Genomic DNA, 26,329 nt, shown 5'->3' on the forward strand with positions numbered 1-26,329 from the left:
GAACAGAGAACAGAGAAGTCTACAGCACATTACAGGCCCTTCAGCCCACAGTGTTGTGGCGAGCATGTGAACTACTCTAGAAACTGCCTAGAATTTTCCTAGCATGTAGCCCTCATTTTTTCTAAGCTCTATGTACCTATCTAAGAGGCTTTTAAAAGACCCTATTGAATCTGTTTACAACACCACTGCTGGCAGTGCATGCATGCTCCCACCGCTCTCTGTGTGAAAAACTTACCCCTGACATCCCCTCAGTACCTATTTCCAAGCACCTTAAAACTATGCCCCCTCATGTTAGCTAGTTCAGCCCTGGGAAAAAGCCTCTGACTACCCACACGATCAATACCTCTCATCATCTTAAACCCCTCTATCTGTTCGCCTCTCAACCTCTGTTGCTCCAAGTGGAAAAGGTCAAGTTCACTCAACCTATTCTCATATGGTACACCCTCCAATCCAGGCAACATCCTTGTAAATCTCCTCTGCACTCTCTCTAGGGAAGTAGGGACACTGCTGTGCTTTCTTAGAAATTGTACTTACGTGCTGGGCCCAGGCAGGTCCTCTGAAATAATAACAGCAAGGGATTTCAAGTTGCTGACCCTCTCCAACTCTGATCCTCCGATGAAGACTTGCTCATGGCCCTCTGGTTTCCTCCTCCTGAGTCAATATTCAGCTCCTTGGTCTTGCTGACAAGACGCAGTTTAGGCAGCAAAGCCTTGACCAAGTACATTGTGAGGTTATGAGTCCATCTTAAGCTACTGCGGGACCTTTCAACTTTGAGCTGACCTTCTAATGAGATGCTAAGTTCAAATAAAGTGCCAGTATCCAGCAACAAAATTCGAGCAGTACTGACAAAATGCTGGAGGAACTCAGCGAGTCAGGCAGCATCTATGGAGAGGGAATAAACAGTCAACGTGTTGGGCTGAGACCCTTCATCAGGACTGGAAGGGAAGGGACTGGAAGCCGGAATAAATAGGAAGAAGGGGAAGGAGTAATAAACAGTTGATATTTCAGCCGAGACCTTCAACATTAGCTTTCATAGATGCTGCCGGACATGCTGAGTTCCTGCAGCATTTTGTCTGTCTTCTTCAAGGTTTCCAGCATCTGCAGAATCTCTTGCATTTATGAAGAGCCATAACTTGCTAGGAAATTCTGGCAGTTCTGTGGTACCCTGTGTCTTGACTTCTGCTATTGCTAACATCTGGAATTCAAATCCTGAACTTGATGCCTGCCAGCAATTTCCTGGCTGTGCCCCACCACTGGGAATATAGCACATATGAGCTCGGTTCCTCAGAACCTCTGCTGGGGAATCTGTGGCAGGCTGAAGCTGGCATGAGATCTATGACAATGTACATTAACTGCAGTCTCCTTTTGTCATCACATGGCAAGCTGCTAAATTGCTACATCTTCTTAATAGTTTGAATCTTCGTTATTGCACAGTATTTATGCCTCAACCAGCATTACTAAAGACGATGAGCTCATTTTGCACCACATTTTTCTCTATGGGTATTGTCAGGAAAATTTAACTGGTACACTTCCAAATGCAGTCCAGCAGAGACAAGTCATTGGCTGCCAAACGTTTTCGAATGTCTTGAGTTCAAACACCATATACTGGAGTTTGGAGACTGTACTCACTGGAATGGATTGACTGTAACATCAAAGCAGTGACTGTTTGTCCCTCCTCTCGCTGTGGAAGCTATATCTGTCTCTCCCTTGTTAGTGAGAGAGAGAGCCTGTGGGACATCGAAATGTTGGAATGAACAGTTACTTATTGATGGACTGTAGACCATGGTGTCTCACTGGGGACTTTGCTGTTGCTTGCATGCTGGGAGGCGGGGTGGAATGCTGATGCTTTATGAAAGATTAAGCGGGGGGGAGGATTGATGCTGCCTGCTGTTGCTTATGCGTGGGAGGGGTGTAGCGGGCTTTGAGGTTCTTATGTTTATTATTCTGCCATTCATTCTTAGGAATTTTTTTCCCTTCTGTTTCAAATATGTCTGTGAGGAGTAAGAATTTCAGGTTGTATATTGTATACATTCTCTGATATTAAATGAAATTACTGAATTTAGAAGAATGGGGAGGGGGGAATCTCATTGAAACCTATTGAATGTTGAAAGGCTGAGATAGAGTGAATATGAAGACAGTGTTTCCTTTGGTGGAGGGGAGACTGGGTCCAGAGGATGGAGCCTCAAAATAGGGGGCTTTCTTTTTATAACAGAGGAAAGGAGGTATTTCTTTAGCCAGAGAGCAGTGAATCTGTGTTATTAGTTGCTACAGGTGGCTGTGGAGGGCAGGTCACTGGGTGCATTTAAGACAGAGGCTGATAGCTTCTTGATTAGTCAGGGCATGAAAGGTTATGGGGAGAAAGTCGGAGAATGGGTTTGAGAAGGAAATGGATCAGCCATGATGAAATGGCAGAACAGACTCGATGGGATGAATACCCTAATTTTTCCCCCACAAATACATGTGATATTGGATCATTTTTCTCAATAAATAAATGAACAAGTATAATGTTTTTGTGTTATTTATTTAATAGTGTTCTGTTTATGTAGTTAGGACTTACACAAAGATCTGATCCCATTTTAGGTTATATTTATGCAGAAACAGAGAAAATTCTACAGGGTTCACAAACTTCCTGGCATCACTGTATGAGTAATCCACTTCTTTCAGAAAACAGGATTGTCCTTCCACTGCCGTGCATTAAACTCTTCAATTTCCCGTTATGTTAGCCTTCACCTAGGACACAACAGGGTTAGAATTTCCCTTGTCCTCACCTACCAGCCCATGAATTCAATATACCATTCTCTGCAGCTTCTGCCATCCCACAACCAGGCACATCTCCCCCTCTACTCTCCATGCTCCACTGGCATCGGTCTCTCGACTCTGTTGTCTGCTTATCCTTCCCTTCAGCCTGCTCTACATCGGTGAGACATGTTGCAGATTCCGGAAAATTGCTTCATTAAGCACTTTAACTCCATCTGTCATACTGGCCAGGATCTCCCTGTGGCCAGCCATTTTAATTCCACTTCCCATTCCCACACTGATATATCTGTCCATGTCCTCTTCTCAACAAGGCATCCTTGCTTTTATATTATATTCTCCTTCAAATGAATACCAACATTGCATTTGCCTTCTTTACCACAGACTCAACCTGTAAATTAACCTTCTGGGAGTCTTGCACGAGTGCTCCCAAGTCCCTTTGTACCTCTGATGTTTGAATTTTCTCCCCATTTAGATAAGTGTTTTGTTTCTTTTTGGCACAATGCATTATCATACATTTTCCAACACTATATTTCATCCGCCACTTTTTTGCCCATTCTTCCAATGTCTGTCCTGCAATCGCATTACTTCCTGTAATTTATGTGACAGAATGCAGTAGAACAGAGTGATCTAGGAATAATGGTGCATAGTTCCCTGAAGGTGGAATCTCATGTGGGTAGGGTGGTGAAGAAAGCTTTTGGTATGCTGGCCTTTATAAATCAGAGCATTGAGTATGGGAGTTGGGATGTAATGTTAAAATTGTACAAGGCATTGGTGATGTCGAATTTGGAGTATTGTGTACAGTTCTGGTCACCAAATTATAGGAAAGATGTCAACAAACTAGAGAGAATTACAGAGGAGAATTACTAGAATGTTACCTGGGTTTCAGCACTTAAGTTACAGAGAAAGGTTGAACAAGTTAGGTCATTATTCTTTGGAGCGTAGAAGGTAGAGGGGGGACAATAGAGGTATTTAAAATAATGAGGGGGATAGATCGAGTTGACGTGGATAGGCTTTTTCCATTGAGAGTAGGGGAGATCCAAACAGGAGGACATGAGTTGAGAGTTAAGGGGCAAAAGTTTAGGGGTGACATGAGGGGGAACTTCTTTACTCAGAGAGTGGTAGCTGTGTGGAACGAGCTTCCAGTAGAAGTGGTAGAGGCAGGTTCGATTTTGTCATTTAAAAAAGAATTGGATAGGTTTATGGACAGGAAAGGAATGGAGGGTTATGGGCTGAGTGCAGGTCAGTGGGACTAGGTGAGAGTAAGCGTTCGGCATGGACTAGAAGGGCCAAGATGGCCTGTTTCCGTGCTGTAATTGCTATATGGTTATATATCTGTCTCCACTTCAATTGTGTCCCACCTACCAGACTGAGAGAACGTGATCCCTAATTACTCTTTGTTTCCCTTTACTCAGTGGAATATCAATATTAACAGCACTGATCTTCGTAGATTGTTTAGTCAGCCTATCGACTATTTCATTTCTTTCCACGCCTACACGAGCTGGGACCCACAGAAAGCAGACATACACTCCTATCAATATCACCAAGACCAAGGAGATGGTGGTGGACTTTAGGAGATCTAGGCCTCATATGGAGCCAGTGATCATTAATGGAGAATGTGTGGAGCAGGTTAAGACCTACAAGTATCTGGGAGTACAGTTAGACGAGAAGCTAGACTGGACTGCCAACACAGATGCCTTATGCAGGAAGGCACAGAGTCGACTGTACTTCCTAAGAAGGTTGGCGTCATTCAATGTCTGTAGTGAGATGCTGAAGATGTTCTATAGGTCAGTTGTGGAGAGCGCCCTCTTCTTTGTGGTGGCGTGTTGGGGAGGAAGCATTAAGAAGAGGGACGCCTCACGTCTTAATAAGCTGGTAAGGAAGGCGGGCTCTGTCGTGGGCAAAGTACTGGAGAGTTTAACATCGGTAGCTGAGCGAAGGGCGCTGAGTAGGCTACGGTCAATTATGGATAACTCTGAACATCCTCTACATAGCACCATCCAGAGACAGAGAAGCAGTTTCAGCGACAGGTTACTATCGATGCAATGCTCCTCAGACAGGATGAAGAGGTCAATACTCCCCAATGCCATTAGGCTTTACAATTCTACCGCCAGGACTTAAGAACTTTTTAAAAGCTATTATTAATGCTTTTTGAGATAGTGATTTAGATGCATATCATATTTTTTACTGAGTTAAGTATTGTATGTAATTAGTTTTGCTACAACAAGTGTATGGGACATTGGAAAAAAGTTGAATTTCCCCATGGGGATGAATAAAGTATCTATCTATCTATCTATCTAAATACTGTAACTGTAGTAATGTTTGTCTTAATTCTAACCAAATGCAAGGCTATACAGCCTCTAACCACTGCAATGCAAGGATTACCACCGTTTCAAGAGTAAACTAAAAATTTATTATACCATAAGATGTAAGAGCAGAATTAGGCCATTCAGCCCATCAAGTCAACTCCACCATTTCATCACGGCTGATCCAGTTTTCCTCTCAGCCCCAGTCTCCTGCCTTCCACTGGTATCCCTTCATACCCTGACCAATCAACAATCTGTCAACCTCTGCCTTAAATATACATGAAGTCTTAGTCTCCACAGCTGCCTGTGGCAAAGGGTTGCACAGATTCACCACTCTCTGGCTAAAGAATTGCTTCCCCATTTCTGTCTAAAAGGAAGCCCCTCTATTCTGAGGCTGTGTCCTCGGGTCTTAGGGCCTCCCACCACAGGAAACATCCTCTCCACATCCACTCTATCAAGGCCTTTCACCATTTGATGGGTTTCAATGAGGTCACCCCTTAACCTTCTGATTTCTAGTGAATACAGGGCCGGAGCCAAAAAATGCTCTTCATGTGACAAGCTGTTCAATCCTGGAATTACCTTTGAATCCTGTCCAGTGCCAGTACACCCTTCCTAAGACTAGAGTCCCAAAACTGCTCACGATACTCCAAGTGAGGCCTCAACAGTGCTTTATAAATCCTCTATCATCCTTGATTATTGTTCTAGTCCTGTTGAAATGAATGCTAAGATTGTCTTTGCCTTCCTCATCACAGACTCAACCAATATATTACCCTTTAAGGAATCCTGCACAAGGACCCCAAGTCCCTTTGCGCCTCAGTTTTTTGTATTTTCTCTCCATTTAGAAAAATATTCAACCCTTTCACATATCTTACCAAACTACATGACCATTCACTTCCCAACACTGCATTCCATCTGCTTTTTCTTTGCCCAGTCTCCTAGTCTGTCTAAGTCCTTCTGTAGCTTCTGTAATTCCTCAAAACTACCTGCCCTTCCACCCATCTCCATATCATCTGCAAACTTTGCAACAAAACCATCAATTCCATCATCTAAATCATATATGTCAAACTCAAGGCCCGCGGGCCAAATCCGGCCCGCGGTGGAATTATCTTTGGCCCGCGAGATAATATCTAATTACTATTAAAGCTGGCCCCAGTAATCGAAGCGCCTATGGCGTATGATATGGCTAATGCTGAGTTTATTCAGGTACCAGGTTTTCAGGGTTTTTAGTGTTTATTCGGCAGTCTTCTTCATAAGAAACGGAATTTGTAAAGTGAAACACTTTGTAGTTATAGCAGAGACTGAGACACATGAGAGCAGGCTGAAAAAACGGAGGCAACGAAAGCTGCGTTCGCACGCGTCCGACTGATCCGGCCCGCATGAAGCTGCATTTTGCTCAATCCGGCCCGTGACCTAAAATGAGTTTGACACCCCTGATCTAAATCATTGATATACAACATAAATAAAATGGTCCCAATACAGACCCTTGTGGAACAACACTAATCATCAACAGCCAATTAGAAAGGCTCACTTTATTCCCATTATTTGCCTCCTGCCAATCAGCAACTGCCTTATCCATGCTGGATTCTTTCCTGTAATACCATAGGCTTGTAGCTTGTTAAGCAGCCTCACGTGTGGCACCTTGTCAAAGGCCTTCTGAAAGTATACATCAGCTGATTCTCCATTGTCTATCGTGCTTTTTACTTCTCCGTAGAATTCCAAAAATCTTATGCCCTCCCTCCCACACCAATTCCTTAGTCTCGTAGCAAACTATGTAATCTTCTTAGTTCTGGCCTCACTAGCATGTGGCACCAGTAGCAATGCTCAGTTCATACCCTTTAACTTAGCACCTAACTTACTGAACTCCCTGTGCATAACCTTGTCAGTTATAACTACCCCTCTGTATTGCCTGTCTATCACCCCTTAATCATCCCGGATGATCTGGAATTCATCCAGTTCCAGCTCCAACTCCTTAATGTGGTTTGTTGGAAGCTGCAGCTGGATGCACTTCTCACAGTTGTAGTCATCGGGGACACTGGAGGTCCCCCTGCCTTCCCACATCCTCTATCCTGCCTGGTATCTCGACTGTCCTAGCTGAGTGGATATAAAGAAAGGAAGTGGAGAAACTTAACCTTGAAATCTACTTTCCTTTGCTTTCCCTGACTGGAGCCTCTCTTCAATGAAGCCTCAAGATCACCACTCAGCCGACAGTCGCTGGGACGATGGCCGCTGCCCTTGCCCCTGCCTTCCTTTAACTTGCTCTTTTGCTAATCACTCCCAACTACTGACTGGCCTCTGGTCAAAGCTCATCTTTGCTGTAGTGACCTGCTGCCGTCCTTTGTACTCTGGCAGTGGACGTGATTGAAGACCCCTCCTCTCAAAACTTCTGATGTCCTGACTGGCCACTGGTCAAAGCTCTTTAAATGGAATAACCTTTTGAAACAACATTTTTTAAATTGACACCTGAAATTCTGGGACATAGACCACTGCACTGCACTGGCTCTAGGTCTCTAGAGCCATCTGTAAACACTGGAACCATTCCATAACTACCTCTTCAGAGACACTTGTGGCAAATCCTGACAGTCTCTCCCAAAGGGTCAAATCTACCCCAGGTAAAGGACATAGCCAGGGAGGAATAATGGATAAGGCCACACTTGAATCATAAGTTATATTAAACATGATCATTTTCTTCCCACCCAACACTGCAGATCTTGTGATCTTGATGTTTCTAACAATCCGGATATTCTGAGATGGATGATCACCCTCACGGCCACTGAGGTGTACTGTACCCAAAAATTCACAACCATCTGCAATCTTCACAAATACAATGGTGTCTGACCTATTCCCACCTGCAGGCTATAGTCAGAAAAGGGCCTAAAAGCATCACAACACAGGCGTAAAGCCTGGGCTTGAAAATAACATCGAGCTATTTTAAAAGTGAGGGAGCAGCAGACTCGCATACAACACACCATAATCTAAGACTGCTCTAATCAATGTATATTACAATGTAGTCATAGATACCCTATTAGCTCCCCACCCCACCCATATCCCACCAAACACCCAAGCACAGAAAGGACATTACATCTTCCAAGTATTTTACTGGCATGAAGCTTCAGTGTAAATTTCACATCCATCCATACACGGAGAATCCTGATCACTGACCCCTGTTCCAATGTCTGTCCGTGCAGTCCAACACCAAAGTCAAAAGAAGAGCCTACTGATACTAATAACCTGAATTTTTGCTGCTGAAAACTTAAATCCCCTCTGCTCACCCCATTTCTCCACCTGCTTTCTGCACAGCAGCCTGGACCTTATTAATTACAGAATTAAGATTCCTGCCCTAAATTCACTAACCCGTTTCTCTGCACAAAAAGTTGGAGGAACTCAGGACACACAAAATGCTGGAGAAACTCAGCAGGCCAGGCAGCATCTATGGACAAGACTATAGTCGACGTTTCGGGCAGAGACCCTTCAGCAGGTATACTCTTCCATGGATGCTGCCTGGCCTGCTGAGTTCCTCCGGCAGTTTGTGTGTGTTGCTTTGGATTTCCAGCATCTGTTAATTTTTCTCCTGTTTTCTACCCAGTTTCTCTTTCGATTTCATTTTTTAAAAAACTGAGTCTGCGCTGAAGTAGCAATGCCGGGAACGACCATTGTCACGGTGAGGGGGGGGAGGAGAAAATATAAACTTCACTCCTTAACGTATTATTAATACACAATATCCGCCAATTCAGAATGTAATAGTAATAAAATCAATTATTATAATTTCACTGAAATAGCTCAGGTATTGAAGGAGAGGTGAAAACAATCGAAATAGTGTTTTCCTGCGGCCCCTGCTTCTGTCAGAGATGGCGCGGCTGGCGGGAATTGTGAACAGAATCAATTATTCAAACACAAGAAATACTCGGGATGCCGGAAATTTGGAGCAACACGCACACACAAAAAAAGGTTTGACCATCAGACAGCATTTATGTAGCGAAATGAACGATCGTCGTACTAGGGCTTTACACTCCATCGGGACTGGAAACAAAGATCGGAGAAGCTGGGTGGGGGAAGGGGGAGGAACACGAGCTGGCGGGTGATGGGAGAATCCAGGGGGAAGAGGGAAGGGGGTGTAGGGTGTAGAGTAGATTGGAATAAGAAGGAAAGGGATGAGCTACTGAACAATCCAAGGGAGGGACGGCAGATAGCGGGAACCGGGGGGAGGGGGTGAGGAAATTATGTGAGAAGCTGGGATATGACGGGTAGAGGAAACAACGATCAAAATTAATTTATTATCAAATTGCGTGTATGTCACCATATACTACCTGAGTCACTTAGTTGTAGGCATGTATCTCAAGGTGAAAATACGAACTTCGATAATAAATTTACATTGGGTTGAACAATGCAGGTGAGAGGAGAGAGATAGGGAGGTGATGGGGGGAAAGGAATAATGGGAGAAGCTGGGAAGTGTAGGTGGAACAGGAGTGAAAAGCGTCTGGGGATTCCGCCTCGACACTGCCCGCTACACTTGGTGCTATTGTGACGTCACGGGGATCCCCGCGTTGTGTCATTGAGTTGTTCGTCTACGCGCTCTTCCTACGGTTACGTCATTGGGAAACACTGGGATCCCGCACGAGCGCCGTTTGCCCTGTCGGGGCTGCGCGTTATTTTGTGGAACGCCAGCGTGTGGTAATGTCGGCATTGCTCATTTGCAGGGGCTCCAGTGTGGCCTCACACGAGTCCTTGGAGCAAACGGCTAATACTGGTTGAGAAGTAATGAAGGGTGAATACAGTGCGAAGGTGTTCGACATATATCGTGCCTAATACCTATGCACAGCCCTGTATTTGTCAGCGTGGAGTGGAAAGCCAGTCTGTAAATTCGGTGAGAGCAAAGGACGTTGGGAATGGCGAGGGGAGAGCGCTGGGAGGGGTGGTAGAGAGGGAGTGACAGGTACGGGTGCAGACGCACCCAGCCCTGAGACACCAGGCAAAATAATTTGATTCCAAACGACCGTTTTATTGATCGTTACAGAATGTCTCTCTGGTGCTTCCCTCTCCCCCTTTTCCCAACCATGATTCACCCCTCCCTGCCCTCTTCCCACTCTCAGTCCACAATAGAGACCCATATCAGAATCAGGTTTATCATCGCTTGTGAAATTAGTTGTTTTTTTTTGCGGCGTCAATACAGTGCAATACATAAAATTACTATAGTACAGCGCCAAAGACACCCTAGCTAAGACTTTTGCACAGTACTGTATAGAGGGAACAGAATTTACACTTAGTACTGCTCTGTGAATCTTCGTGGAAGAGCTTGGAATTTGGTAAAATAAATCCAGTTAGAGGAAATATGGCATAGACTTTTCTTTAATGTTGCTTCCCAGTTGAATATTTAAAAGGGAGTTTGGTTTCAGAACTTGAAATGGTGAGTTTGATGGAAAATTTGCATAGGTTTGTTCTTGGAGCTATATCTGTACAATGATGGTGTATTTATTGCTTGATCTTCCTTAGAATCAGAATCAGGCTTATTTTCACTGACATAGAGCAAGAAAGGGTAAGTTACGAAAATAAATAGTGAGAAAGAGGAATAATGAGTTCATAGACAGTTCAGAACTGATGCAGCACACAGAAAATGCTGGAGGAACTCAGCAGGTCAGGCAGCATCCATGGGGGGAGTATAAATGGTTCATATTGTAGCCGAGCCCCTTCTTCAGCGCTGGAATGTACGAGAGTGTGGGGCAGAAGCCAGAATAAGAAGGCTGGAGGCTGGGTGGGGAGAGGGGGAGGAGGAGCATGGTGGAGGCAAGAAACTTTTCCTAAAATGATGAGTGTGGGGCTTCAGGCTCCTACCTCCTCCCCAGTGGTTGTACTGAGAAGAGGGCATCTCCTGGATAGTGAAGGTCCTTATGAGTGGACACCACCTTCTTGACCCACCAGCACCTCCAGCAAGTGTTTTCACAACTGATCAAAATCATCAAGGCTGCTAAATTGGAGTTGTGACTAAGTGTTTGGATAAGGACTTGAGGGTTTTATGATAATCTGACCTTGGGCCTCAGTTCACCAGATCCTTTGGAAGGTTTCATTTCTATGGTAGGCTCTACTTTCCATTCATGAGTTACCATGACCACCAGACAGACAGGGTCAGAATGTTAGTGCGTCCGGACTTGTGCCATGGTTATCGGAGCTATCAGCAATTCCTTGCAGTAAAATATCTTGTTCAGGATGGTCCTGAAGCTTCAACAGCTGTGGGAGGTCTGGGCAGTCCCTCAGCGTGGTGCTCGGATCTCCTGAACTTTATATGGTACTGATGTGTAGATAGTAACAGAGCCCAGAGTTGCATTCGACTGGCAGCCAGGGAAGGAATGTTAGCATGCGGATCAAAAATTGACATAAAGAGATAATGATCCGTCAGTAATGTAAATCATCAACTAAAAAGGAATTGGTGGAATTTCTTAACTCCAAAGACAATTGTGAATGCTTCCTGCTCAATCTGGGCATAGTGGCTTTCTGCCTTGCTTTATGTCTTCAATGCGAATGTGATTGGATGCTCTTCATTCAATGGCATGACGTGTGAGAATCTGTGTTCAAGCAATTGCTTCAGTACCGCCACAAACTCCAAAATAGACTCACATTCCCCTTGATTCCTTTTATGAAATGTAAACTTACCAGTAATAATCAAAAGTTTAGTTGAATAGTGGTCCTTGAAGACTTATTGCCAGGCTTAGCAGTTTGCACTAGTGACTAGAGGGAAACATTTTTCCATTCATCACCGTCAGAAAATTTGAAACGCGAATGTCATCTGGAATTTGGTTTGCCAGTGCAAAATCTTCAAATTTTTCAGTATGTGAACGCTATTGCTTTGTCGTGTCATCATTCTTCCAAGCATCGTTGCGATTCCCAAGCACAGTCATGTTCCAGAAAGTTAACTAGTCTTATCCATTGGAAATAATTCGGAAGATATGTAGCTTGGGTGTTTGATGGTTGGGTTGAGTTGTTTTCCGATCTTGGCAACTTATTTGCAAATATTTCGTCACCGAGCAAGGAGAATGCTGTAAAGCGGCCTGACCAACTCTCCCTAATCTCTGCCCATGAAGATCAAGAGGGGCACAAATCTGACTGGGCATCAGTGAAAGTCGTATGAAGATTTGTCACCTCATCACCAGTTATGTTTCTGGTATTGGGAAGTTGGGTGGTCATGAATGACACACAGAGATGTGAGACAAAGAAGTGAGGGTAAACGTGCAACTTTATTTTGCTTGTAAAGCAATCTGCCCAGAATGCCCTCTCACGTTACGTTCAGTATGTCATACTCAGGGAGGTTTGACAGCAACCTGTAAGCATCAAAGTATACATTAATATGTAACATTTAATTTATGAATCGATTTTAAGTTCAAACTTTTTGGTTTATCATCCTTCAGCAGCACCTGTTGGACATGGCCTTTCAACTTAGACTTCCCTAACAGCATGTGGGTGTACCTACACCTCAGGGACTGTAGCGGTTCAAAAAGGCAGCTCATCACCACCTTCTCAAGGGCAACTAGGGATGGGCAATAAATGCTGGCTTAGCTGGTGATGCCCACATTCGGTAAATGAATATATTAAAAAAAAACCTCCTGAACTTAGTGTAGTTCAAATCTGGGATGTATGACTTTTTGAATTGGGGAATTGATAAAGATTAGAACTTACTTAAATCTTACATCCAACCAACAATGTGAGGGGGTAAAAGTCTTTGCATTATGACTCCGTTGCATTGTAGAGACGTGTGAATTTAGAGAAATGAGCAGAATATCACAATCCCAATTCAGAGTAACAACACGACTGACGTATACGCGCCATCTTGGAAGGCGATTTAATAGACTTTAATAATATTACTCCAATAAGTTTAGAAAGTTCACAAAAAAACTGACTGAAAATAGATTTGGCACAGTACTGTGCTTGCTGCTGGGATTTCCAGAGATCGACATCTTTCTTTGAAAGGAATGGCACGTGTTGACACGAGCCATTCCTGGGGTGGGGTGATGGAGTGGTTTGGGCTGATGGGGCCCATCACCTGTGGGTGACAGCTCATCTCGGAGAAGGAAAACTTTGATCTCAAACCTCTGCTGCCGGGCAGCTGTACTCACTCATGGGGAAGGCTTCAGGAGTATATCCCAAGGAAAAATTCAGAGCTAAGACAGTCCAATATTGAGTTCAACATTGACAGGCAACTCCTGTGATGCTGCTGGCGCCAAACTGTATCAGTCACTGCTGTTCCTTTGGATTCATCAGCTGCATGGAGAAGGGGGAGTCTGTTACGTGGGTGGGCAACAGGTTGCGCTCCATATTGTATTGCACTGGCTTGTGTATGACGTAGATAGCTGAGGCACAACAGTCGTGGTCAACTCCGACCTATGGAAAACCTCTCTGATGGAGTGGAACCCAGAACAACTGAGATAAGTCTGATCGGTCTCCTTGCTGCAGAGGTTCAAATGAAATCACTTGGGGAAATTTTAATTTGGTTTCCAGTGGGCGTGCTATCCAGGATGGCAACTTGGTAAGATGATGGTCATAATGGTACTTATGAAAGATTTTAGTCCAGTTGAACTTCTGTCAACTGTGATTTAATGGGGAAATGGAGACACTGGGTTACAATACTGTGTTTGTACCACTTCTTGTGAGGGTAATGCACTTAACTTAAAGACACAAAGCTCTGCTGACCAGCTGGGAAAGCCTTCAGTTTGTGCTGTGATGTGTGAACTTGGAGCTGCTACTGTTTGTATGGGCCTTAGGATTATACAGAGTCACAGTATCCGACTAGCCTGGCTCTTTTCAGTGAGACCTACGTGCCTGTCTTCCCTTTTCCAGCAATTCTGACATCTCTGACAGCTTATTTTCCAGTCCTAGATAAATTGCATTAACAAATATCCTTTAATGGATCAGCATGTGAAAGGTGTTTCTGCTATCTGCTCAGCAAAAAGCAGTGCCTAACGTTTTTGGAGATAACTGAACAGTTTGGGCAGATCTGTGGAGAGAGAAACGTACTTAGTGGTTCAATCTGATAGACCTTTGATCAGTTTTGTTGAAGGTTAGTCTAGACCAGGGGTTCTCAACCTGGAGTCCATGGACCCCTTGCTTAATTGCATTGGCCATGGCATCAAAAAGATTGTTCCACACTCTCATGACCCTCTGAGTGAAGTTTTGCCTCATCTTCCCCTTTAACCCTTAACCCATGACCTCTGGTTGTAGTCCCACTCAACCTCAGCGGAAAAAGCCTGCTTTCATTAACCCTTTCTATACCCCTCATCGTTTTGAATACCTCTTTCAATCTCCCTTCAATCTTGTAACTTCCAAGGAATAAAGTTCTAGCTTATTTTATCTTTCCTTACAACTCGGGTCTTCCAGACCTGGCAACATTCTTGTAAATTTTCTCTGTACTCTTTCAACCTTATTATCTTTCCTGTAGGTAGGTGACCAAAACTGCACAGAATCCTGCAAATTAGGCCATTCAGCTATGTGTAAAAGAAGACCAGCTGTGCAAATAAAAAAATTAATACTGAGTACATGAATTGTAAAGTGACTTGAAGGTGAGTCAGTAGGTCGTAGAATCAGCTCAGAGTAGCAGTGAATGAATATATCTATGCTGTTCAGGAGACTGATGGTTATAGAGTTGTTGCACCATCAATAACTCTCGGAGACGGGAGGCAAACGATAGGCTTTTATTAGCTGCAAGAAACCACCTCACAACATCCTGGAGACTGAGGGGGGAGCAGTGCCTCCAACCGCCTTTATACAGGGGTCTGTGGGAGGAGCTACGGGAGCAGTCAGCGGGGGGGCGTGTCCAGACAGGTATATGTAGTTCACCACAAGGGTAATAACTTCCTGAACCAGGTGGTGTGGGACCTAAGGCTTCTGTACCTCCTGCCCAATGGTAGCAGTGAGTGTGTGAGATGGTCGTATTAAGTATGAGGGAAATATAATTTTCAAGCATATTTGTAAAGTTCATACCAAGTTTTCTTCAATTTAACATGAATATGGATACCTGGACTGAAAAGTATACTTTTAATTTTATTTTCAAGGTGAAACCATCATTGGACAGACTAGAATTTATTTTCTATTCCTAATTTCCATTAGGAAAGTTAGTAATGAGATGCCCTTCTGAAGTATTAAAGTTCTCATGGTGAAGGATCACCAGCGTTCTGAATTTCAATGGTAAGGAGTTCTAACTGTTAATGTTGATTAACTTAAGACAATTGTCAAAATTAGTACCTATATTGGAGTTTCTTTTAATAGGTTCTACATTGTTGCCGTTGGCATTGATTCGATCTGTTGAGTAACAATTGCTGCTTATAACTGGGTAAACAAAATTTAATATTTGTTTTTGTTTTCCAAACAGAAAGTATGCATCTGAATTCAGAACAAGTTGCCTTAATTGGACAAGTATTTGAATCATATGTTGTGGAATTCCACAAAATTGATATCATCCATGTTCTGGAAAAGCCAGATCAAGGTGCTCATTATCCGATTACCGTGAATGCACTTTCGCTGTTCGAAATCAGCATGGAGATTGGGGAATATTTAAGTGCGTTTCCGAATGAGTTATTTCCAGTATTTGACAATGCGCTACACAGAGCTGCCATGACCGTTTTGCAGTCACATGCGGAGCCACACGGATTGGTCATGAAACAAAATCTTCACGTGAGAATTTCAGGTTAGTAGGTGAAATGTTGAATTGTGGAATTGTGCTTACTTATTGTTGTGGCAGTTAATGGTGTTATTCCTACGTCACTCAGCCACTCCCACATCGGAGGAGTTCACGTACTGTACAAGCAGAGTTATTAGTAAAGTTCAGTTGAACAGCCTGCATGATGCCACGCTGGTGTGCTCTGCACTATCCCTCAATATCGAACTCAACAGTTTTGACACAAAAATGCCATTCAGTCCACTGAATCCATACTAGCACTCTACAGATCTCATTAGAAGTAGTAAAATGGATTCAACAGTGGCTGGATGGAAGATGCCAGAGAGTATTGGTGGATAACTGTTTGTCAGGTTGGAGGCCGGTGACTAGTGGTGTGCCTCAGGGATCTGTACTGGGTCCAATGTTGTTTGTCATATACATTAATGATCTGGATGATGGGGTGGTAAATTGGATTAGTAAGTATGCAGATCATACTAAGATAGGTGGCGTTGTGGATAATGAAGTAGGTTTTCAAAGCTTGCAGAGAGACTTAGGCCAGTTAGAAGAGTGGGCTGAATGATGGCAGATGGAGTTTAATGCTGATAAGCGTGAGGTGCTACATTTTGGTAGGAATAATCCAAATAGGACATACATGGTAAATGGTAGGGCATTGAAGAATGCAGTAGAAGAGAGTGATCTAGGAATAATGGTGCATAGTTCCCTGAAGGTGGAATCTCATGTGGATAGGGTGGTGAAGAAAGCTTTTGGTATGTTGGCCTTTATAAATCAGAGCATTGAGTATAGGAGTTGGGATGTAATGTTAAAATTGTACAAGGCATTGGTAAGGCCGAATTTGGAGTATTGTGTACAGTTCTGGTCACCGAATTATAGGAAAGATATCAACAAAATAGAGAGAGTACAGAGGACATTTACTAGAATGTTACCTGGGTTTTAGCTCCTATGTTACAGAGAAAGGTTGAATAAATTATGTCTTTATTCTTTGGAGCGTAGAAGGTTGAGGGGGGACTTTATAGAGGTATTTAAAATTATGAGGGGGATAGATAGAGTTGACGTGGATAGGCTTTTTCCATTGAGAGTAGGGGAGATTCAAGCACGAGGATGAGAGTTAGGGGGCCAAAGTTTAGGGGTAACACGAGGGGGAACTTCTTTACTCAGAGACTGGTAGCTGTGTGGAACGAGCTTCCAGTAGAAGTGGTAGAGGCAAGTTTGATATTATCATTTAAAATAAAATTGGATAGGTATATGGACAGGAAAGGAATGGAGGGTTATGGGCTGAGTGCGTGTCAGTGGGACTTGGTGAGAGTAAGCGTTCAGCACGGACTAGAAGGGCCGAGATGGCCTGTTCACGTGCTGTAATTGTTATATTGTTATATAGTCCTGTTAACTCTTAATTGTTATTTCCCTGTATTCCTTAAGTCAATTCTCCTGTTTGTGCTCATCAAATCTCAGTGCAATTCTTTTGCCTACTCCAGTGAGTAAATTACAGTGGTTAATTACTCCTTTGGGTGGTGGTGGGGTGGGGATGCATCTCTAGCAAAAGAGGTGTAAGTCGCTCCTTCCCTTTGCTAACCTGCAGGTCATCGGCAAGGTGTAGCATCTGCTTAGCCCCTCCCATCCCCGATCAGGGTCACTTGTCATTAAGGCGTGAGAGCAGGTGGTGGATGGTCGTATGAGTAGCTGGTGCATATCACAATTCCTGTTTATGTGACCACTGATGCCAGGCACACAATCTCTGAAGAGTATTGATAATGGCTGGGGTCACCCGTCTTGTAAAGACACTGCCCAGAAGAAGGCAATGGCAAACACTTCTGTAGAAAAAAATTGCCAAGAACAATCATGGTCATGATCAGCTACATCATATGACACAGCACATAACGAGAGAATAAATTACTCCTTTGAGTAGCCATCAGCACATCTCGGGAGGAAATTGGGGCACCTCATAAAAACTCATCTACACAAAGCAGCTTTGGTCATTCTCGTATCCAGGTTCTGATACACGTAAGGTGGCATAGCTAACTTCAGCAAAGGTGTGTGGCAACTGCTGTCAGGGACTTTAAACAATGATTACTCTGTACGAAACTGATGGCTAATCACAAATACAGAATCTCATTTTCTATTTCTCATGTTTCATGATTGAAGGAATCCAGAAATCAGTCCAACTCTTCTTCACTTGTATTGTCAGTGTTACTGTAGGACAGGCCACAGGGAAGATGCTTGGGAAACACAAGGGTCATCTTCATGCATTTTAAATTTTCTAATCTCAGCTTGGAGGAGCAATAGCTTGTGTTCTAGCTTCCAACCTAATGGCGTTAACATTGAGTTCTCTAACTTCCAGTAATTTCTGTCCCCTCCTGCTCTCTCTTTTTCCATTCCACGTACTGACTCCCCTCTTATCCCTTCTCATCTCCTCACCTGTCTATCACCTTCCTCTGATGCTCCTCCTTCCCTTTCTCCCATGGTCCACTCACCTCTCCTATCAGATTCCTCCTCCTTCAGCCTTTTACCTCTTCCACCTATCGTCTCCCAGCTTCTCGTTTCATCCCCCTTCCCCCAGTCATCCTTCTTCCCCCTCACTTGGTTTCGCCTATCACTTTCCCCTCCCCATCTTATCTGGCTTCTTCCTCCTTCTTTCCAATTCTGATGAATAGTCTCACCCCAACACGTCAACTGATTATTCCTCTCCTTAGATGCTGCCTGACCCGCTGAATTACTGCAGCATTCACTGCCCGGGATTTTCATCATCTGCAGAATCTCTTGTGTTTATAAGTTTTTTAAAGTATATTCTGTTGTGCTATCAAAAATTGGCCCCAATTAGAAAGAGTGTGTCTGAATAGAGCTTAATGCTTAGAAGTCCATTGTCATTCTTTCCTGCTGTGAAACAGGTATTTTGTTCCACCTGTGTAAGTTCTGACCCAGAAGTTTGGAATTCAATTCTGGCACCTTTCTGTAAGGCGTCTCTGTATGTCCTTCCCGTGGAATGTGTGGGGTTTTTTCTGGGTGATCCCATATCCTCCCGCAGTCCAAAGATGTACCAGATGGGTTAATTGGCAATTATAAATTGTCCCATGACTAGGTTAGGTCTAAACAAGCAAGCTAATAAATAATTAATTAAAAATAAAACTGTTGTCTGCCATACTGGCACAGGCAATTATAAAGACCTTTGTAGAAAACTTCATTAATCCCTTTGGGCTATTTTCTTTAGTGGGCATAAAAATTCTTTCAGTGTTCAAGAATAAAACACCACATGGTTTGTTGTATTGCACCTGTTGATATTTATCCTACAGTCAGAAAACTATGTTTTTATATTTGGGTATGTGTTAACTAACTTGTATATGCATGTTGCTATTTCTAATAGGACTGCCACTTTGTCCTGAATTGACAAGGGATCGTATCCCAAAGACCAGGGACGTGGGCCATTTTCTTTCGATTGTTGGCACAGTCATCCGCACTGGAATGGTGAAAGTGTTGGAATTTGAGCACGAGTACATGTGTAACAAGTGCAGACACATCTTCACTGCAACTGCAGACTTTGAACAGTATTATACATTCTGCCGCCCAAAATCCTGCCCTAATCCAGAAGGTTGCAACTCAATGAAATTTGCATGTCTTTCTGGCTCCTCGTCTTCTCCTTCAAGGTGTAAGGACTACCAAGAAATCAAAATTCAGGAACAGGTAATATAAACACTCTACTTTAGAATTTATGGTAGCATTAGAAGTCCTTTTCACTTTTATGGAACAAGCATTTAACAAAGCAAAAGGATTGGGATAGACACTGCAGGCCAGATAGCATCTGTGGAGAGGAGAGCAGGCCAGCTATTTCAGAATGATGATCTTGCATCGGAACACTTTGTCAGGTTAAATATCCTTTAAGTTCTGAAACTGGAACTGGTTACATGCAGCTTAGGCTGAGATATAATGTATTTATTGAAAAACAGTGTGGAACAGCCATTCTGGCCCTTCAAGCCATGCCGGCCAGCAACCCTTGTTTTAAACTTAGCCTGATCATGGGGCAATTTACAATGACTGGTTAACCTACTAACCAGTACGTCTTTGGACTGTGGGAGGAAACCGGAGCACCCAGAGGAAACCCATGCGATCACGGAACAATGTACAAACTCCTTATAGGAACGGCGTGAATTGAACCTGGGTTGCCTGTGCTGTGCTAACCACTGCACTACCAACTTTTTACACTAGCATTTTCTTGATTGAGTTTTCATGAAATTTAAATGCTAGTTCCCCAGGTTTTGGTAAGTGACGCATTTATTCCCAGCTCAACTTTAATGCACATCTTATATAGGGAACAATAGACCAGAGTACATCCTTTTCCAGCTACATGACCACATGGTGGCAGTGAACAATTACAGATCTGTCAAGAAGACATCAGGGGTAGATTAGGGAAAAAAACAATGATGTAATTAAGTAGAAGCACAACCCTCCCGGCCATCAAGAAAATCTTCAAGAGGCAGTGCCTTAGGAAGGTAGCGTTCATCGTTACGGACCCTCACCATCCAGGATTAGCGATCTTTTGTTATCAGGGAGGAGGTACAGGAACCAGACGACCCACACTTAATATTTTAAGAACAGCTTATTCCCCTCCACCATCGGATTTGTAAATGGTCTATGAACCTTTGAATTTGATTTTGTAACTTGTAGTAACTTTTAAGTCTTGAACTGTACTGGTGCCTTAAAACAACAAATTTCACGGCATATCTCAGTGGTAATAAACCTGGTTCTGATTCGGAGCGAGAATGATGTGAACCTGAATTGTAAAAGCTAGACAAGTTTTGAGTTGATATGGTTCATGTCTAGAAATAGACATTCAAGCTTGCTTAATGATAGGAGGAAGACTAGTGTCTTAGCCTGAGAGAAGACAAAATCTGACGCTCAGATGAGTAGTTTGCTTGAAAACCTGGCATTACCACTTGACACAAGCCTCAGGTTTATAAAATAATTATACACTGACTCAGAGAGAGTTCGTTTCTCTCTGTATACAAACCTATTTAAGTTATCCCACATAAAACATCTTCGATGGGCTGGCAGATTTTCAGTTCAACTGTTTCCTGCCACAACTCAACATTACAGTCCTTTGGGAATGTGATATTGGGAGCTTCCTGGCAGTAAGACACTTCTGAAACAGAATCTGGCTGATTTTTTTTTGCTAATGTTATATTTTCTATGTTATATTTATTTTAACCATACAGGAGACAATCTCAAGGTTCCCTTGTACAGTGTCTTGTAAAAGTTTTTAATCCCCAATCCTTTGCTCACATAAATGAGTATTACAACCAGAGATTTTTAATCAATTTAACTGAGATTTTTTTATTTGTGAATCACACGCTCCTTTGTTCACAGTAGAGCCACCAGATTCAAAAATAGTTATTACCCCTCAACTATCAGGGTCCTGAACAAAAGGAGATAGCTGCACTCATTTAAGGACTCTGTTATATTGCTATTTCATGCTCGTTGTATATTTATATCTGCACTTTGCACAGTTTGTTTAGTTTACAGTTCCTGATGTTTACAGTTACTGATCTATAGATTTGCTAAGCATGCCCTCAGAAAAAGAATCTCAGGGTTGTACATGGTGACACATATGTACTCTGATAATAAACTTTACTTCAAAATTTGAGCCCCAAAAATAAGGGAAATTGTAAAGCAGGAAAACCTAAAAATTCAAAACCGCAATGGTCAGCAGTTCAAAAGTATTCGTCCCCCTTTGCTAAGTACTTAGTTGAAACACCTCTCACAGCTATCACAGCCAGTAGTCTTATTGGTGAAGTCTCTATTAGCTTTGCACAACATGATGAAGTAAGATTTGCCGGTTCTTCCATGCTTAAGGTTGGGAAGTGGTGGTGGAACACAGCCCTGAGATCTTGCCAGGGTTGTTTGATGGGATTAAGGTCAGGACTCTGACTGGGCCACTCAAGGACATCGATTTTCTTCATTTGAGCCACTCCATGACTGCTCTGGCATTGTGCTTTGAGTGTTTGTCCTGCTGAAGGATGAACTTCCTCCCCAGTCGGCAGAGGTTAGCAGGTTTTTATGCAGGATCTCTCTGTATCTAGCAGCATTCATCTTCCCGTCAGTCCTGACCAGATTGCCATTCTCTGCTGCTGAACAGCATCCCCAGAGCATGAAGCTACCTCCACCAGTATGGCTGGTGCTACCTGGCTGATGCGGAGTATTAGATATATCATATACCACTTAATGTTGAGGCCAGAAAGTTCACCTCGTGTCTCATCTGACCACAAGACCTTCTTCAACATCTTTACATTATCTTCTAAGAGATGCTTTGCAAAGTCTTTACAGGCAAGGATTTGTTTTATCTTTCAGCCAGGGCTTCTTCCTTGCCAGTCTACTCTTCCATAAATGCCCTTGTTGTGTGAGGCTTTAGAGATTGTGGAACCATGAACTTCTTCAGTTGCAGCCACTGACTTCTTCAGCTGACTCAGAGCGACTGTTGGCATCACAGTAGCCTCTCTTACAAAGTTCAAAGTAAATTTATTACCAAAGTGCATGTAGGTCAGCTTCTGCAACCCCAAGATTCATTGTCTTGTGGACATATTCAATAAATCCATAGAATAATGATAATAACCATAACAGTATCAATGAAAGACAGCATCAACTTAGGCATTCAACAAACTGTGAAAATACAAAAAGAAAGAAATAATAACAATAAATAAATAAATAAGCAATAAATATTGAGAGCATGAAATGAAGAGGCCTTGAAAGTAAGCCCGTAGGTTGTGGAAACATTTCAATGATGGGACAGATGAAGTTGAGTGACGATATCCCCTTTGGTTCAAGAACCTAATGCTTGATGGATAATAACTGTTCCTGAACTTGGTGGTGTGAGGTCTGAGATTCCTGCACCACCTTCCTGATATCAGCAGGGAGAGGAGAGCATATTCTGGGTGGTGGGGGTCCCCGATGCTGGATGCTGCTTTCCTACGATAGCTTTTCATGTAAATGTGCTCAGTAGTTGGGGTGGACTGGGCTGTATCCACTACTTTTTCTAGGATTTTCTGTTCAAGGGCATTGTTGTTTCTATACCAAGCTGTGATGCAACCAGTCAATATTCTCTCCACTGCATGTCTATAGAAGTTTGTCAAAGTTTTAGATGTCAAGTGCCATTCTTCTCCGGTGGCTGGGCTTGGAGGGCAGCCTGATTTAGGCAGTGTGGCTGTGGTTTCTTTTTTTTTTAAACATTTTTTCATGATGGATTTCAAGGTATGCTCATTGCCTTTGACATTGTCTTTTACCCTCCCCCAGATTTGTGCTTCCTTATAATCATTTCTCCGACTTGTCCTGAATGCTTGTTTGCCTTCATTTTGTTTTGGTCTGTTGAAAATCTACCATACTGTTGGACCTTGCAGAGAGAGGGGGTATTCATTCTTATGAACACAGGTGATCCTCCAGTTCTCGACCTCGATAAATTGGTGTGTGTTGCTAAGGTATTGCACCTGAGGAAAGTTAGCATAGTAGTTACAAAGGATATGAATACCTTTTCAGCCTCACAATTTTGGATTTTAATTTTAGTAAATTGTTGGCAGGCTTTAGGAATATTTCTTTTGATTTGACATGATGCACAATGTGTTGTAGATTAGCTCAAAAAATCCTGCTTCAATACGTTTTGAATTTCGAAAATGAGAGAGTAAAATGTGAAAATAGTTGTGGGGGCTGAATGTTTTTTTTTTCAAGGCACAGTATCTACCCATCTGCTGCCTGTGCGTTGAGTTTTGGAGCATAGTTAATGTTAGGAATGTAACCTGCAAGCATGAAGTGTTTCCTCATCTAGGGGGAGGTACAAGAGCCTGAAGACCCACATTCAATATTTGAAGAACAGCTTCTTCCCTGCACAGTTGGATTACTGAACAGTCTGTGAACCCATGACCACTACCTAGTTATTTGTCTTTGTTGTGCGACTTTGGATACCATTGGCACATGTGCACGTGAAATTCCATCTACGTGTTTCAATGGACAGAAGTTCATTGTCAAAACTGCCATTTTTCAGTATTCACAACAATCAACAAAATTCCTGCACTCAATTCCTGGGGCTATGTTGAGTTTTGAGAAAAATGTAAGTATGGAGAAAAAGCAAAGAGGGTGACAACAGCTACGTCACTTGGCCTTTCGAAATTGGCCACAGTGAATTGCGTTATCTTAGATATAAGTGCTGACAGCAGTTGCCCTGGTGAAAGCAGAACAGTGTCTGCCAATAGTTGTTTCAATCTGCAAGCAATGTGTATCTTGTTATCCCCTCAGAGTGAATAATCCTCACTGAGCCATGCAGAACCTAAACCAGAAACTAAAGGTAGATTATTTAATCCTATGCCAAAAGTACAAAAGTGTGAAAACTTATCGAGATGTCAAGTCAAAGTAAATTTATTATCAAAGTACATGTACGACATTTCAGATTCATTTTCTTGCAGGCATTTACAAGAAAATAAAGAAATACAATGGAATTTATTTAAAAATATGTAAACAAACACTGACAATCAAAGTGCAAAAGAAGACAAATTGTGCAAATAAATTAAATAGTACTGAAAACATGAGTTGTTGAATCTTTGAAGGGGAGGCTGTAGGTTGTGGAATCAGTTCAGAGATGAGGTGAATGAAGTAGTCCACACTTGTTCAGGAGTCTGATGGTTGTAGGGTAATAACTGTTCCTGAACCTGGTGGTGTGGATCTCAGGCTCCTGTCCCGGTGGTAGAAGCAGAAAGAGAGCATGACCTGGATGAGGAGGTCCTTGATGATGGATGCTGTCCTCTTGTGACTGGGCTCCTTGTAGGGGGGCTCACTGGTGACGAAGGCTCTGCCTCTGATGGACTGGGCTATATCCAGCACTTTCTGTAGGTTTTTCCATTCCTGGGCATTTTAATTTCCATACCAGGTTGCAGAAGGAAGAAGTGCATTAAAAAAAAAGGATCAGAAACAGAGGGGGGAGCATTTAATTGTGGAGATTTCCAACAATAATTAAAATGGAACAGAGAGATCTCCACTCTTGTAATGGTTCATGTTTGGTAATAGTGATGTTTTTCGTTATAATTAAGACCTGGTGCACATTTTTTTTAAAGTCACTTTATCTTGAATGGCAAATGCTTTATACTTTCTGATTTCAGAAAGTATCCATTAGAAACAGACTACTACCTCGTGCATTAGTGCCATGAGCTATTGGTTTAATGAAGCAGCGGTGAAGTAGTTAGAGGTGTTGGCTCACAGCTCTAGTGATCTGGGTTTGATCCTGACCTCTGCCTATGTCACTGTGGACCTTGCAAGATTAGACTAGCATGTAACAGTTGTCGGCATTATTCCTTACATATCCACCCTGTTTCACTAACAGGTCCAGAGGCTGTCTGTGGGAAGCATACCTCGATCGTTGTTGGTTGTACTGGAAGATGATTTGGTGGACACCTGCAAATCAGGTACAAGTTCCTAATTAAGTTGTGAGAATGGCTAGCATAGGCAGGCTGAACAAAGAACTGTCCAGCGCAGTAAGGCCCTTTGGCCCATGATGTTGTGCTGACCTTTTAACCCTCTTCAAGGTCAATCTAACCCTTCCCTCCCACATAGTCTTCCATTTTACTTTCACCCATGAGCCTATCTAAGTCTCTTCAAGACCCTAATGCATCTGCTTCTACCAACACCTCTGGCAATGCATTCCATGCACCCTCCGTTCTCTGTGTAAAAGCCTACTCTGACATTTCTCTCTCTCCCCCCCCCCCCCCCATATTTTCCTCCATTCACCTTAAAATTATGCCCTCTTATATTAGCCATTTCCACTCTGGGAAAAATGTTCTAGTGTCTGCTCTATCTATGCCTCTTATCTTGTACACCCCTATCAAGTCACCTCTCATCCTTCTTTGCTCTAGAGCAGGTCTCCCCAATCTGGGGTCCACGGACCCTTGCTTAATGGTAATAGTTCATCGCACGAAAAGGTTGGGGGGCCCCTGATCTGGAGAAAAGCCATAGCTTGCTCAACCTTTCCTCATAAGACATACTCTCTAATCTAAGCAGTATCCTGGTAGTTCTCCTCTGTACCCTCTCTAAAGCTTTCACATCCTTCCTGCCATGAGGTGACCAAAACTGAACACAACGCTTGATGTATGGTCAAACCATAGTTCTACAGAACTGCAAAATTACCTTATGGCTCTTGAACTCGGTCCCCTTCATAATGAAGGCCTCTTTAACCACCCTATCAACATTCACGGCAACTTTGGAAGACCAACTGGTGTGTGAAATTTTAATGCTCCTTACAAACAGTGTCTGTCTACAGATCAGAATCCAAGTGTACAATCTAGAAGTGATCGTTGTCACCATTAAAGCCTTTACCAATTAATCTTCAGAATGTGTGACACTATAATTTCACCCAGAACTACAATTCCTAAATAATCTAGTCAACAATGATCTAATCACTTAGTATATTATCAGTACTACCATGTTTTACAAGACCTTTGATGACTACATTATAGAACAAAAGACAATCTGCTGGAGAAACTCAGCAGGTGAAGTTACTTCAATGGGGGCAGAGGGAAATTATCAATGTTTCAGGGCCATGAGTATTATAGAGTCATAAAACTCTACAGTGCAGAAGTAGGCCCTTCAACCCTTCTAG

The 26,329-nt window shown here is 42.9% G+C and overlaps 1 protein-coding gene across 1 annotated transcript in view; it reads left to right on the forward strand.

Moving 5' to 3' along the window:
- The first annotated feature begins 15,413 nt into the window (after positions 1–15,413).
- Positions 15,414–26,329, forward strand: part of mcm9 (minichromosome maintenance 9 homologous recombination repair factor) — a 46,348-nt gene continuing 35,432 nt past the window's right edge. The window contains exons 1-3 of the mRNA XM_073057395.1: positions 15,414–15,723; positions 19,070–19,386; positions 25,058–25,139. Coding sequence (XP_072913496.1) covers positions 15,414–15,723; positions 19,070–19,386; positions 25,058–25,139 — 709 coding nt within the window. The remainder of the gene's footprint in view (positions 15,724–19,069; positions 19,387–25,057; positions 25,140–26,329) is intronic.

This window comes from Hemitrygon akajei, chromosome 9 (genome assembly GCF_048418815.1).
Source record: "Hemitrygon akajei chromosome 9, sHemAka1.3, whole genome shotgun sequence".
Classification (NCBI taxonomy): domain Eukaryota; kingdom Metazoa; phylum Chordata; class Chondrichthyes; order Myliobatiformes; family Dasyatidae; genus Hemitrygon; species Hemitrygon akajei.